The sequence below is a fragment of the Geospiza fortis genome, unplaced genomic scaffold, assembly GCF_000277835.1.
Source record: "Geospiza fortis unplaced genomic scaffold, GeoFor_1.0 scaffold178, whole genome shotgun sequence".
NCBI classification, from domain to species: Eukaryota; Metazoa; Chordata; class Aves; order Passeriformes; family Thraupidae; genus Geospiza; species Geospiza fortis.
The window spans coordinates 1,251,962-1,265,618 of NW_005054466.1; the positions used below are offsets into that span (position 1 = coordinate 1,251,962).

The window sequence follows — 13,657 nt, forward strand, 5'->3', positions numbered from 1 at the left end:
CAGGAATGCTCACTTGGACAAGGGAAATGCAGGGGCAGCTCAGAACCCCTTCAGGATCTCCAGGAGAGCTGGAGAGGACTGGGGACAAAGCCTTTCTGTGCATTCCAGCAGCTTTTGTTGGCTCTTGTTGCCAAGGATGACCTCAAAAGGCTGAAGAGTGAGAAAGTGAAGGATTGGTGATGGGTGTGTGTTGTGCCAACCTGAAGGCTGCAGATGAGTCAGTTCAGGTGCATTCTTTCAGCTTGGTGCCAGGAATAAATTGAACACAGAGATGCAAATCAGGGAGGGATAACTGGTGATTGCTTCTCCTGTTTCCAGTTCATAGCTGTGGATATAATGCCTACGTGTGCACTTTGCTGTATTTTTTTCATGCCAACATTATTAAAGCGTCACTTTCCCTCCCAAATCCCAGGGCTGGAGGGGGTTTGCTGGGATTAGCAAGGTTTGCTGAGGACATGGATGTGCTGCAGGACCCTCTGGGAGGGATCAGGAGCAGCACTGAAGTATATACATCAGAGATTATGTAAAATCCTAATCTCTATAGGGGAGGCTGGGTGGAGTCAAACCCAGCACTAAATTCCCTTGCGTCATTTGTGCTGCTCAGGGGTGGCATTCACTCCAGAACTGGGGTGGCATTCACTCCAGAACTGGGGTGGCATTCACTCCAGAACTGGGGTGGCATTAGCTCCAGAACTGGGGTGGCATTAGCTCCAGATCTGGGGCAGGCCAGTGTCACACCATGGCTGCCCTGGCCAGGGGCTGGGCATATTTTTTACCTTTTTTATTCAAGGTTCTGATAAAAAACCCCATGAAATGTCCCTCTTTAGATGATCCCAATTTATTTCTGATCCACTGGGGGGTGGGGGTTAGGAACATCTGGGAGTTCCTGAGCACTGCACAAAGGTTTGGTGTGCAGGCACAGGGGACATGGGGGGTTTAGGAACATCTGGGAGTTCCTGAGCACTGCTCAAAGGTTTGGTGTGCAGGCACAGGGGACATGGGGGGTTTAGGAACATCTGGGAGTTCCTGAGCACTGCACAAAGGTTTGGTGTGCAGGCACAGGGGACATGGGGGGTTTAGGAACATCTGGGAATTACTGAGCACTGCACAAAGGTTTGGTGTGCAGGCACAGGGGACATGGGGGGTTTAGGAGCATCTGGGAGTTCCTGAGCACTGCACAAAGGTTTGGTGTGCAGGCACAGGGGACATGCAGTGGGCAGAGGTGTCTGATGGAGCTCTCTCTCTCTCTGTCTCCCTGGCTGGCTTGCAGGTGCTCAGGCATGGCTGACCTGGACCACTCCCTGAGCCTGGCCGATGCTCTGACGGAGCCGCCCCCTGACGTGGAGGAGGAGGTGAAGAGAGACTTCATCGCCACTCTGGAGGCTGAGAAGTTTGATGACGTGGTGGGGGAGACTGTGGACAAGACAGACTACGTGCCCCTGCTGGATGATGAGGAGCAGGCCAGGCCTGGCAGCCAGGAGCCCAAAAGCAAAGGCCACGTGGACGGAATTGCCGTGGAACGTAAGTGTGCCAAGCGTCCCCAAAACTGCCACTGGCACAGCTGGAACATCTGTGCTCGCTGGGACGCTGCTGGGACAGCACCTGCTCTGCTGCTGGCCTCAGTCTGACAGCAAAAAGTCTTATTGCAAAAGCCAAGACCGAGGTCAAGCCCTGTTTGTTGCTTTTTGCCCTGTGGAACAGCCTCTCCCTGCTGAGCCACCCCATTTAGGGAGAGGCTGTGCTTTACACTCATGTTTGGGGTTGGTGCTTTTGGGGCTCTCAGAGGAAGCACTGACCAAACTCTGAGGTGCCATGCTCAACAACCAGCAGAGCTGTGCAAGGTGCCACCACTCTGGGGGATGGCAGAGCCAAGCAGGAGAGGTGGATGATGAACTGGAAGATGGGAATGTTCATCATCTCCCAAATGTTTCACAGCTGAATCCCACGGTTCTGACCCAAGGCTTTATTTACTTGGATTTCTTTGGCTGTGATGGTTGTGTGCATGGTACAAAACCTGCTGCTGTCTCTGCTGCTGCTGCTGAGCACTTTCCAGCCCAGCTGATACTTAGAATCATGGAGTCATTAAAGTTGGAAAAGATCTTGGAGATGATCAAACCCAGCACTGCCAAGGCCACCCCTGACCATGTCCCCAGTGCCACATCCACGTGGATGTCACATCCCTCCAGCAATGGGGACTCCACCACTGCTCTGGGCAGCTGTGCCAGGGCTGGAGAACCTTTCTAGGAGGAACATTCCCAATTTCCACCTGAACCTGCCCTTGGGGCCGTTCCCTCTCCTCCTCTCCCTGTTCCCTGGCAGCAGAGCCCGGCTGTCCCCGGCTGTGCCCTCCTGGCAGGAGCTGTGCAGAGCCACAAGGGCCCCTGAGCCTCCTTTGCTCCAGGCTGAGCCCCTTTCCAGCTCCTCAGGGATTCTCCAGCCCCTTCCCAGCTCCTCAGGGATTCTCCAGCCCCTTCCCAGCTCCTCAGGGATTCTCCAGCCCCTTCCCAGCTCCTCAGGGATTCTCCAGCCCCTTCCCAGCTCCTCAGGGATTCTCCAGCCCCTTCCCAGCTCCTCAGGGATTCTCCAGCCCCTTCCCAGCTCTGTTCCCTGCCCTGGACACACTCCAGCCCCTCAGGGTCTGTCCTGGGCCTGGGGACCCCAGAACTGCCCCAGGAGTTTGAGGTGGAACATCACCAATTCATTTGTGTTCAGAGCTTTATCAGAAATTCTGTAGGAAAATGAGAGTTTTAAACAGATGCTTCCCTGTGTAAAAGGGAAAAGAGTGAGATTTGGGGTCATGCAATGGGTTTCTTTCCCAGTGAACAATTTAAATTATTGCTCCTTTGCTTGTGTGCTGTTCCCTCCCTGCCCAAGTGGGAATTGTCACTGGGACCAGCAGTGCCTTGATGATTTTATTTGTTTTGTGGCCTTGATCTGTGCTGTGTAGAAGAGGAAAACCTTTGGTAACCTGATGACTTCCTTTGGAAGAAGTTTTCTTTTTTTGCTTTAATGCTGCTGCTCATCAGTGTTGAGGAAGGTGGGATGTGATCCCTCAGAATAAACAGAACCTCCAGAACCACAGCATGGGGAGTTCTGCTCTGTTCAAGGCATTTATTTGCTTTGATTAGAAGTGCACTGGGTGCCTTGTAATACAGAAAATGTAACCTTGAATTTTCCATGCTGACACAGTTATTCAATGGCACCAAAGGAGCAGGAGGGATGGGCAAAGGGATTATTATAAAACTTGGAATTTGGGCAGTTCAGATGTGTATTATTTATTTCATTTCTATTATAGCATTGCAGAAGCAGAGCAACATGAGGACTTGTTTACACCTTGTGTATGATTTGAGGGTATTTTAAAGCAATCCTTTGTTGTAGAAGCTGCAGATCCTGAACCATCTCAGCACCAGGATTTCTCAGTGCTGAAATCATTACACAATATTGGTGTAAAATACAAGGCCCTTAAGTGTGTCCTGCCAGCTGTGTATCCCTTGACATTGCTATTGATACCTTGGGGTTTAGCTTTCTATTTTTTAGGGCATCACTATCCCAACAGCTCATTATTCCAATAACTCCAGGCCTTGGGCTGGGGGTAACGAGGCCTTTTGGCTTTGCTCAGTAATTAAAACTCTGTGAGAGCTCAGGCACAAATACTGGGGAGGAAGAAGCAGAATTTCAGGAGGGATTCCTTCATGGAAGGGGTTATTAAATATTGGCAGGGGCTGCCCAGGGAGGTTGGGAGTGCCCATCCCTGGAGGTGACACTCAGAGCTCTGGGCTGGGACAGGGTGGGCAGTGGGCACAGCTGGGCCTCAGTGGGCTGGGAAGGCTTTTCCAGCCTCAGGAATTCAGGAATTCTGGGCTCTCCTGGCTTTTCCAGCCCCTCCTCTCCCCTCTCTGCAGCCCATCCTGGGGCTGCTTGAGCAGAACTCATTTCCTCCTCCATGGCAAGGGGGGGATGCAGTTTCTTACTCTTGCTTTGGAGATTGGTTTTTCCCTTTTTTGGGAGAGCTGGAGAGCAGTCAGGAGCATGATCTAAACCTCTGGCAAGATGCAGACGAGACCCTGGTGAGGAGATGGAGGAGTTGTTGAGTGGAGCTGTTCAGCTTTCCCACCCTGGGCCAGAAGGGAAGGACTGAAGCCTAAAGCAGAGTCAGTTACCACAGGCCAGGCTCAGGATTTGGTCCTGGAATGTCTTCATTTGTCATATCTGTTTTTCCCTGAAGTGCTGAGGGTACCTGGTGGAGCCCTGGCTGCTGAGAATTTTAGATTTTCTGTGTTGAAGGGCACAAACCCTCAGGAGAACGCTGCATTGATCTGAGGCTGTGGAGAAAGCTCCCAAAATGGGATGATAGAACTGGGATTGTGGGGGTGGAGTTGGAATAGAAGTGTGTGATATCCAGGGAAAAACAGATAGCTGTTTCTTCTATTAAATTTATTTAAGATTTGTAACAGTTTAAAAAGATAGTGAAGTGGATGAGCTTCATTTATTGAGGCTCCAGAATAAATGAGCTCTGGGTGAGGTTTACAGGGTCCTGAGGGGGTCTTGGTGTTGCAGTGCCATGTTTGAGTGTGACCCCAAGTTTTTGGGGAATGGCAGAGAGAGTTCCACGTCCCTGGCTCCAGACAGCCTGGCTTTCCTGAGGGAGAGGAGCAGCCTGAGGAGCTCAGGCTCTGCAGCCTGCACTTGTTCATTTATTTATGTTAAAAGGCACAAATGTGTTCTGACATCACGGTCTGTGCTCCTCAGATTGTCTTTCCCCAGTCAGAAGAGGTTTAATCCTCCATCCTGTCAGGCTTTAGCTGCTCCAGCTCTGCTCCAGGGTTTTCTTTCACTTTTTTCCTTAAACCCAGGAGCCAGATTAGGAGAGTTTGATGTTGAGCTGGGCCCCAGCCTGGGCTGGGTGAGTACAGAGGGGTGGAGAACAGCAGGGACCTGTGATGAGCAGTCATTTGGTCACCTAAAAATCTGTCCTAGAACAGAGCTTTAATAATGTTAACTCCTAAAATACCAGGGAGAAATGGGTTTACTCTTCCTCACACCTGGCTGGACGTGGTGATTTGGCAAATTCTGGGATAATCCAGTTATGACCTTGTGGGTCTTACATAACAGCAAGGGCTGTGTGCTGCCTGCTTTCCTCGGCAATTCCAAGGCTCTCAGGATCCCCTGGAGCTCCCAGGAAAGTCCTGGAGGCTGCAGCAGCAGTTTCATTGAGGTGCTGATGTGGTGGGGGGAAGGAAGGGAGTTCAGGTGGGAGCACATTCCAAGGAAAGGAAAACACTGGGGGGGTTTCATGAGTTGCAGCAGAGCTCCTGGGGAGTTTCAGGTGAGGTGAGGAGCAGGATTGTCTCTGCAGTGATGGTTTCTGGTGAGGAACTGAGCACAGACCAAAGGGCAGCCCTATGCTCTGTGCTGGGGCATGGCCTCGTGCTCAGTCCCTGTGTTCTGCATCCTTGCACTGCTCACAGACTCCTTGGTGAGCTTTAACCTTGAACACAGGGTTCTTTGGAGGGGATTGTCCTGATCTGGGCTGGGCTGGAGTTGATTTTCCCCCTGGCTGGGGCAGTGCTGTGTTTGGAGGTGGCTGTGGGAATGGTGCTGATAACGCCTGCGTGGTTTGGCTGTCCCTGAGCCCTGCCCACTCTGGCTCAGGGAGGTTTTGCTTTGCCAGGCTCAGCCAGGGAGCAGGTGCCAGGAGGGTGGGGGGCATGGCCAGGAGAGCTGATCCCACCTGGCCAGAGGGATGTCCCACAGTACAGGACACCCTGCCCAGTATGAACTGGGAGAGGTGGGCAGGAGCTGCCAGTCACTGCTGGGACAGGCTGGGCATCGCCCAGGGCCTGCTGACCTGGAGCACTGGGCACCACTGCTTCCTCTTGGCTTTTACCCACTGAATCAGGGAATTGCTGAGGTGGGAAAAGCCCTCAGAGACCGTGGAGTCCAACCATCCCCAGCACTGCCAAGGCCACCCCTGACCGTGTCCCCAAGTGCCACATCCACAGGGATTTAAATCCCTGCAGGGATGGGGTCTCCACCATGCCCTGGGCAGCTGTGCCACATCTGGACAGCCCTTCCCAGGAAGGAATTTTCCCAGTTTCCAACCTGAACTCCCCCGGCCCCATTCCCTCTGCTCCTGTCCCTGTTCCCTGGGATAAGATCCCAAACCCCCCCAGCTGTCCCCTCCTGGCAGGAGCTGTGCAGAGCCACAAGGTCCCCCCTGAGCTCCCTTTTCTCCAGGCTGAGCAATTCCCCTCTCTCTTTTCACTATTATAATTCTATTATTTTCCTTTATTTCATGTATTAAGCTGTCCTTGATTCCGGGGTTCATTGCCCTGCACTCCCCTCCCCAGGGCCTGGGGGGTCCCTGGGCCTCATTCCCATGGGGCTGAACCCTGCAGGACTCAGTCCCTGCCTGCCAGGAGGGATGGGCTTGGTGTGATGGAATCAGTGCCGGCAGTGGCTCTGGGACAGAGGTGTCACCACGAGGTGGCTCTGCTGGCCCTGCTGCCCTCTGTCCCACGGCTGCAGAGCTGAAACCCCGGGCCAGACCTCGGCTCCTTTGGCTTTTCCCTCCCTTCCCACACGGGGAATAGGTGTCCTTCTTGCAGCAGGATTTGCTTCAGCCAAAGGGATTCAGACACTTGGTCACGTATGAAAGGGGAGGTGGAGAATGTTCCCCACAGCCCAGAGTTCCACAGGGATCAAAGATAAATCAGCACACGATGATATTTGCAGTTTTGGCTCAGATGAGACATTAAACCTTTTCCCTCTCAGAGTCTGTCCAGCCCCATTCCTGCCCCCTCCTTGTTACATCACAGAACCCCAGACTGATTTGGGCTGGAAGGGACCTGAAATCCCATCCCAATCCCCCCCTGCCATGGCAGGGACACCTCCCCCTGTCCCAGGCTGCTCCAGCCTGGCCTGGGGCACTGCCAGGGATCCAGGGGCAGCCACAGCTGCTCTGATGTGCTGGTTTTACGTCACAGAAGTGATGCCCACCACATCTGGGCACCCTGTGCCAGGGCCTCCCCACCCTCCCAGGGCATAATTCCCAATTCCCAATCTCCCACCCATCCCTGCCCTCTGGCACTGGGAGCCATTCCCTGTGTCCTGTCCCTCCATCCCTTGTCCCCAGTCCCTCTCCAGCTCTCCTGGAGCCCCTCCAGGCCCTGCCAGGGGCTCTGAGCTCTCCCTGGAGCTTCTCCTCTCCAGGGGAACATTCCCAGCTCTCCCAGCCTGGCTCCAGCTCCCTGTGCTGTTGGCCCCAGGCTGGGGCAGCTCTGCAGGTGATTTTGAGGCAGAACATTTAAAGGAATGAATGGAAGCAGATGACATTCCTTGTTCACAGTCGCCAGCTGGGCCACACTTTGTCCCTCAGTGTTTCCACTCACATTTTCCTCTCAGTGTCAGCGTTTGCCAGCTGTGACAAAACCTGGATGGGCACTCCTGACTGACCCCAGAGCCCTGTGTGCCCTCAGGTGAGCCTGGAGCAGGCTGCAGGTGCTGCTGGGGACGTGCTGGCCCTGGTTGTGTCCCCTGGGCTCCCCTGGGATTAGGGGCTGCTGCTGGCACTGCCCATTTGCTCCAGATTATCTCTTTAGCCAGCGCTGCCTGAAATTTGTTTATATAAAAACAATCCTTTGATCCACGAGCCAGATGCAAATACTATCTTGTGATTCTGCTGAGGATTAGGTAGTTACAACATCTTGACATGGTTTTGGGTTTATGCAATTTAGGATATGAGGGGAGGAGCCCTGGCCCTGGGCAGGTTGCTGAGTGCTTTCACACTGGGGCTTCAGCAAACCAAACTCAGATTGATTTGCTCCAAAGGCACTGACCTTCAGAGACTTCAAAATAACAACCACTCCTGCTGGCTGGATTGGTGGGATTTGACCTGATTTTACTGGAAGCTTGTCTTCCCAAAAAGCTAAAACTGTAAAGGGAACCATTTTACCTGCTCTGTGTCCTTCCCAAGGAGAGCCATGGCACTTCTGATCCTTCTGCTCCTCTGGGACCCTGCTTTGGAGGGGTCTAATGCATTAATAATCGTGGTGGCATCAGAGTCACTGAGGCTGGCAAAGCCCTCCCAGCCCATGGAGTGCCAGCTGTGCCCATGCCCACCTCGTCCCCAGCCCAGAGCACCGAGTGCCACATCCAGGAGTTCCTGGGACACCTGCAAGGATGGGCACTCCCAACCTCCCTGGGCAGCCCCTGCCAAGGCCTGAGCTCCCTTTCCACGGGGAAATTCAATTCCTCCAGGCTATGGAACGTCCCAGCAGCTCAGCTGCCTGTGCAGGGTGCAAGGAGCAGCTCTGAGAGAAAGGAAAGCAGGATGTGATCGTGGAGGGAATCTTGGGGCTCTGCTGTGCAGGGCCAGGGGCTGGACTGGGATGGTCCTTGTGGCTTCCTTCCCTCTCAGGAGGTTCCATGATTCTGCAGAATTTATGAAATGTGTGGTTTCTGCTGCTGGGCTGAGCTCCAGGGGGGTCAGCAGCTCCTGCAGGGAATTCCATGGATTCCCCAGGGATCTCACTGCAGGACCCTGACACTCCTGCTGTGCTTTGGGCAGCTCTGACTCTGATGTTTAAACCACACTGGCCCTGATTTCAGGGGATCCAGGCCCTGCCAGGACCTCCCCCAGTTTCTGTTTCAGGCCATCCCCTGTCGCAGTGCCCAGCAGCCCTTGCACAGCTGGGGAGCAGCTCCAGGGATCCCTGTGCTGTCCCCAGCTCCTCCAGGAGCAGGGAGCTTGTGCTTTGCCATAAACTGGCACCTTCAGGGGAATTCTTGCAGAACACCACGGATGGAGCTGGAAATGCTTTTCCTTTTGCTTTGCTGAGGGCTGGATTCAGCCCTGCTGTGTCTGAAGGGCTCTGGGAACGTGGCTCTGTTATAAAGCTGGGGCTCAGGAGGGGCCAGCAGCAGCTCCAGGTGACTGAGCATGTGTCTCTTTGGGAGAAACCTTTATTATTCATCAAATGAGCATTTCCTCACTGTCAGCAGAGCTGAGGGCCCAGGGAGGAGCTGGTGCTGCTTGTTCTGCTTCCCTAAAACTGCTCAGGGTCATAAAGTCACGGAATCCAGATTGGTTTGGGGTGGAGGGAGCCTTAAAGGCCATCCAGTGCCACCCCTGCCATGGCAGGGACACCTTCCCCTGTCCCAGGGACACCTCCACTGTCCCAGGGACACCTCCCATTGTCCCAGGGACACCTCCCACTGCCCCAGGTGCTCCCAGCCCTGTCCAGCCTGGCCTTGGGCACTGCCAGGGATGCAGGGGCAGCCCCGTGTTCAGGCCTTCGGACTGCCCAGGGAGCTTTGGAGTCACTGATAAAACTTCTTCTTTTAAATAATCTAAATGGGCCCTCCTGCAGCTTCCAACTGTTCCCCTTGTCCACTGCTGCCAGGTTTCCCAAGTTCAGGCTGTAAATCCTGGTGCTGGTTCAGATTTTGGCTGTCAGTGTCAGAACAAGATGGATTCAATGTCACAGTGAGAAGGATTTTCTGTGCTGGGTTTTGGAATTGGTGATCTTCCACCCTGCCCACCCTCCTCTAAACCTCCCCTGATCCCTGCTTTTGCAATATTTGGTGTTTCAGGAGGAATTTCCCCATGGAAAGGGTGTTCAGGCCTTCGGACTGCCCAGGGAGCTTTGGAGTGCCCATCCCTGGAGGTGTCCCAGGAATTCCTGGAGGTGGCACTCAGTGCTGGGGGCAAGGAGGGGATCAGACTGGCTGTGATGATCCCAGAGGGCTTTTCCAGCCTCAGTGACCCTGGGGTTCTGTGAAGGTGCTCAGGGCTGGAATTGATAATTTCTTCTGTTGGTTTTGGGATCCCCACCGGGTGATAAGCGGGGGATCCATCAATGCTTGGGCTGCATCTTGGAGCTCTTTTCCAGCCTCAGTGATTCTGCAGTGTCACAGAGCTGCTGTCAAGGTCTGATTGGGATGAATCCATGCAGTTTAACCCCTGTGTTGATCCCTTGCAGATTCCTCAGCCTCGGGGCCCATGGTGGTGGAGAACGGTGACCACGGGCTGCAGGACCATCGCACAGGTACCACCCCTCTGCTCTGCCCTCCTCTCTGCTCCCAGGGGGCTGCCCTTGGCTTTCAAGAGCTGCCAGGGAATGGGCAGCAAAGCAGAGCTTCAGCTTCTTTGGGGTTTAAAGGGTTTCTTTGGGCAAAACCTGGTTCTGGAGATGTGCTGTTCTCTCTCCATGGGCAGCTGGCAGAAATGGCTTTGGAGAGTCCATAACGCCCACAGGTGACCTGTCCCCTGTCCTGTGACTGCCCCTGTGACCCACTGTGGTGTTTTCCCACATCCCCCATCCTTTGGAGCAGTTTTTATTCTCTGCCCTGACCCAGCTGTGTCCTCCACCCCATGGATGTGTCCCCACACCTGCTCCAGCAGTGGCACAGGTGACACTTTGGGACATTTTCCATGGCATCAGGGTACTTCTGACTGCCAGAAGCTTGTGATGGAACTGGATGAATGTTTCAGACTTGTGCAGGACCTGGAAAAGAATTTTTCAAAACCTTTCCAGCCGGGCTGAGGTGCTGAGCTTGGTCCTGTTTTAGTCCCAGTCAGTTGTGAGCTCTGCTCCCCTTCCCCTTGAGCCTCTGTGCCTGGGAATTGGGGTTCCCCAAACTCCAGCCCATCTGTCACAAGGGCTGTGGGCATGGAATATTCCAGAGTCAGCTGTCACCCTGCCCTGGGTGAGGACTTCCCTTGGTCCCCCTGGATGATCCCAGCTCCAGATCTTTGCTGAGGCTGCCTGGGTGCTCCCAGTGTTGTCCCTAATCCAGAGGAGCAGCCCCAAGGTAAAAACCAGCTCAGGAAATGATGATGAACATCTGGGAGATGGGGGTGAATTAAAGCACCTCTTTGCTATAATTCTCTGTAGGATTTTAGGGTTTGGTTTAGTGTCAGTGAGTTTCATGTCCTTATGAGGATGGGAATAGAAACATTGATCTTTGTGCTTCATTTGCCATTGGAAATCTGGTCAAAAGGAAGTTGTGCATCTTCTATAATTCAGTATAAACTGAAATTAAGAACACTTCTGAACCATCCTAAGGATATTTCCTTCCTCTTATTTAATACTTCTAACTAAAGGAGCTAGAAATGCAATCAGATTTATGGTCTGAATAATTAAAAGCTTCAGGATTTTTGTATTGAGCTTCTGGCTTGTGTTTAAAAATCCTTTGTTATTTGCTTTGTGGAGGTTTAACTCTTCACACTAAATGTTAACAACTTTGATCAAAGATACTTTTATGTGTCTGGAGCTTTTTAATTTATTAATATGTTCCCTCTTTGTGGGGTAGAGTTGATTTTTTTTCTTCTCTCGTTCAAGTGTGTCTAAAAGTGACATCAAAGTGGCAGAGCAGGGTGTCAGGATGAGGAGCTGTGGCCATCAAGTTAATTGGGTTTGCCAGAGTAACAGGAGATGTACATGACACAATTCCTTCATGGCCTCTTTCTCTTTCCCTGCCCCCTTCCTTGTGGAATGCTTTCCATGTCCTGGTTCTGCATGGGAGAGAAGGCAAAAATGCTGAATTTCCACAGGGTATGCAGGGCTCAGCTGCTGCTCTTGGGATGGCCTTGGGCAGGGCCTGTCCCACACTGCAGAGGTGCTGCTGCCCAAAGCTGATCCCTGGCTCTAAACCACCTCTGCTCCTGGCTTTGTTCTCAGCAGGATCCACTCCCTGTGTCTGAAAGCTGAAATGATTCTTAGGGATGAGAGCAGAGAAATGGAGCAGCCAGGAGGGCACTGAGGCAGGTGATGCTCAGGCAAAGCAGCTGCTGCAAAAACCAGTGCTCAAAGCTGCAGGTTCAAAACCAGTGCTCAAAGCTGCAGGTTAAAAACGAGTGCTAAAAGCTGCAGGTTAAAAACGAGTGCTAAAAGCTGCAGGTTCAAAACGAGTGCTAAAAGCTGCAGGTTCAAAACCAGTGTTCAAAACTGCAGGTTCAAAACGAGTGCTCAAAACTGCAGGTTCAAAACCAGTGTTCAAAACTGCAGGTTCAAAACCAGTGCTCAAAACTGCAGGTTCAAAACCAGTGCTTAAAACTGCAGGTTCAAAACTGCAGGTTCAAAACCAGTGTTCAAAACTACAGGGTTAAAAACCAGTGCTCAAAACTAGAGGTTAAAAACCAGTATTCAAAACTACAGGTTAAAAAACTGCAGGTTAAAAACCAGTGTTCAAAACTGCAGGTTCAAAAGCAGTGTTCAAAACTGCAGGTTCAAAACCAGTGCTTAAAACTGCAGGTTCAAAAGCAGTGTTCAAAACTGCAGGTTCAAAACCAGTATTCAAAACTACAGGTTAAAAAACTGCAGGTTAAAACCCAGTGTTCAAAACTGCAGGTTCAAAAGCAGTGTCCAAAGCTGTGCTTTGAAAAGCAGGGCTGGGTTTCAGTTGATCCTGGAGCACTCCAAGGAGAAGTTCAGCTGTTTGCACATCCAAACGTGGCTCTCTCTGGGCTGGAGCTCAGGAGGCACTGCTGGATGGTTCCTTCACTCATCACATCAAACAAGGTGATGACTGACCTTGTGTTATTACAGCAGCATCCTGTGCAGCCCTTGGGGCGTGTCTGCAGAGCTGGCATCAGCCAGGCCTGAGCTGCTGGCACTCCTTGGCACTGCCAGACACCCTCAGTGCAGCACTGGCAGGGACCCAAACCCCTCCAGCCCGGGGCCAGACCCTCCATGCAGTGCTGGATTCTTTTCCCTTGGCAGGGCTGTGCTCAGAGCCTGCCCAGGGCTGTGCTTAGGCCAGGCTTTAGGCAGGGAGAGCCTGGCAGCTCCTGCCCAGGGCTTGGCTGGGCTGAGCCTGAGGTGGCCACGGCTGCCTGGCCCCGGGGGGTTTGGGTTTGGGATCTGCAGAGCTGCACAGGGGAGCTCTGGGCACATCCCCTGCAGTGCTGCTGCTGGTCCTGCTCTTCCTTAAAAGGAGAAATGGAGAGGCTGGAGCAGCACTGCCAGGGATGCAGGGCTGGGAGCAGGGAGTTCAGTGGGGCTCTGGGATCCCTGCTGGGGGAGGCAGCTCTCTGCTCACCTCCACCAGGCCAGGCTCAGGGAGGGCTTAGTCAAACCAACAGCACGTTTAGAGCCAAAAATGCATGGGTAATTGCAAATTGCAACTCTTTATTGCAGGATATTTGCCTAGAGTTCAAAGGAAATGTGTATTTAAAATAAAACCCAACCAAATTTCTGGAAAGAAGTCCATCAGGGATGGTGACATGGTTCATCTGGATGTGCCTCCTGCCCAAGATGCTGTCCATGCTCTTGCTGGCCCGTGAGAAGCTCCCTAGGGAAGTGTCCCTGCTGGAGGCTGGGGCTTCCCTGGCTGGGCTTTGCCTGCAGCCAGCTGCTGCCACCTCTGTCCCCAGCAGTGCTCTCAGAAACACTCTGTCTGCAAAAGTGCAACCTGTGCTCCTGGGCCTGTCACTGCTGCTGGCCTGGGCCTGTGTGGGGACAGGGGACAGCCCTGCAGGTGACAGGGGACAGCCCTGCAGGTGACAGGGTGAGAGCCCTGCAGGTGAGAGCCCTGCAGGTGACAGGGCACAGCTCTGCAGGTGAGAGGGCACAGCCCTGCAGGTGACAGGGGACAGCCCTGCAGGTGACAGGGGACAGCCCGGCAGGTGACAGGGTGAGAGCCCTGCAGGTGA

General features: G+C 53.2%; 1 protein-coding gene across 3 annotated transcripts in view; it reads left to right on the plus strand.

The window, feature by feature from the left end:
- The window catches only part of LOC102040855 (microtubule-associated protein 4), a 99,503-nt gene that overhangs the window by 22,738 nt on the left and 63,108 nt on the right, over positions 1–13,657 (plus strand). For 2 of the 3 annotated variants that reach the window (XM_031062796.1, XM_031062798.1), the window contains exons 3-4: positions 1,271–1,521; positions 9,984–10,049. In XM_031062796.1, the coding sequence (XP_030918656.1) occupies positions 1,281–1,521; positions 9,984–10,049 (307 nt within the window). In that variant the 5' untranslated portion in view covers positions 1,271–1,280. The remainder of the gene's footprint in view (positions 1–1,270; positions 1,522–9,983; positions 10,050–13,657) is intronic. The other variant, XM_031062797.1, reaches the window with a different exon arrangement.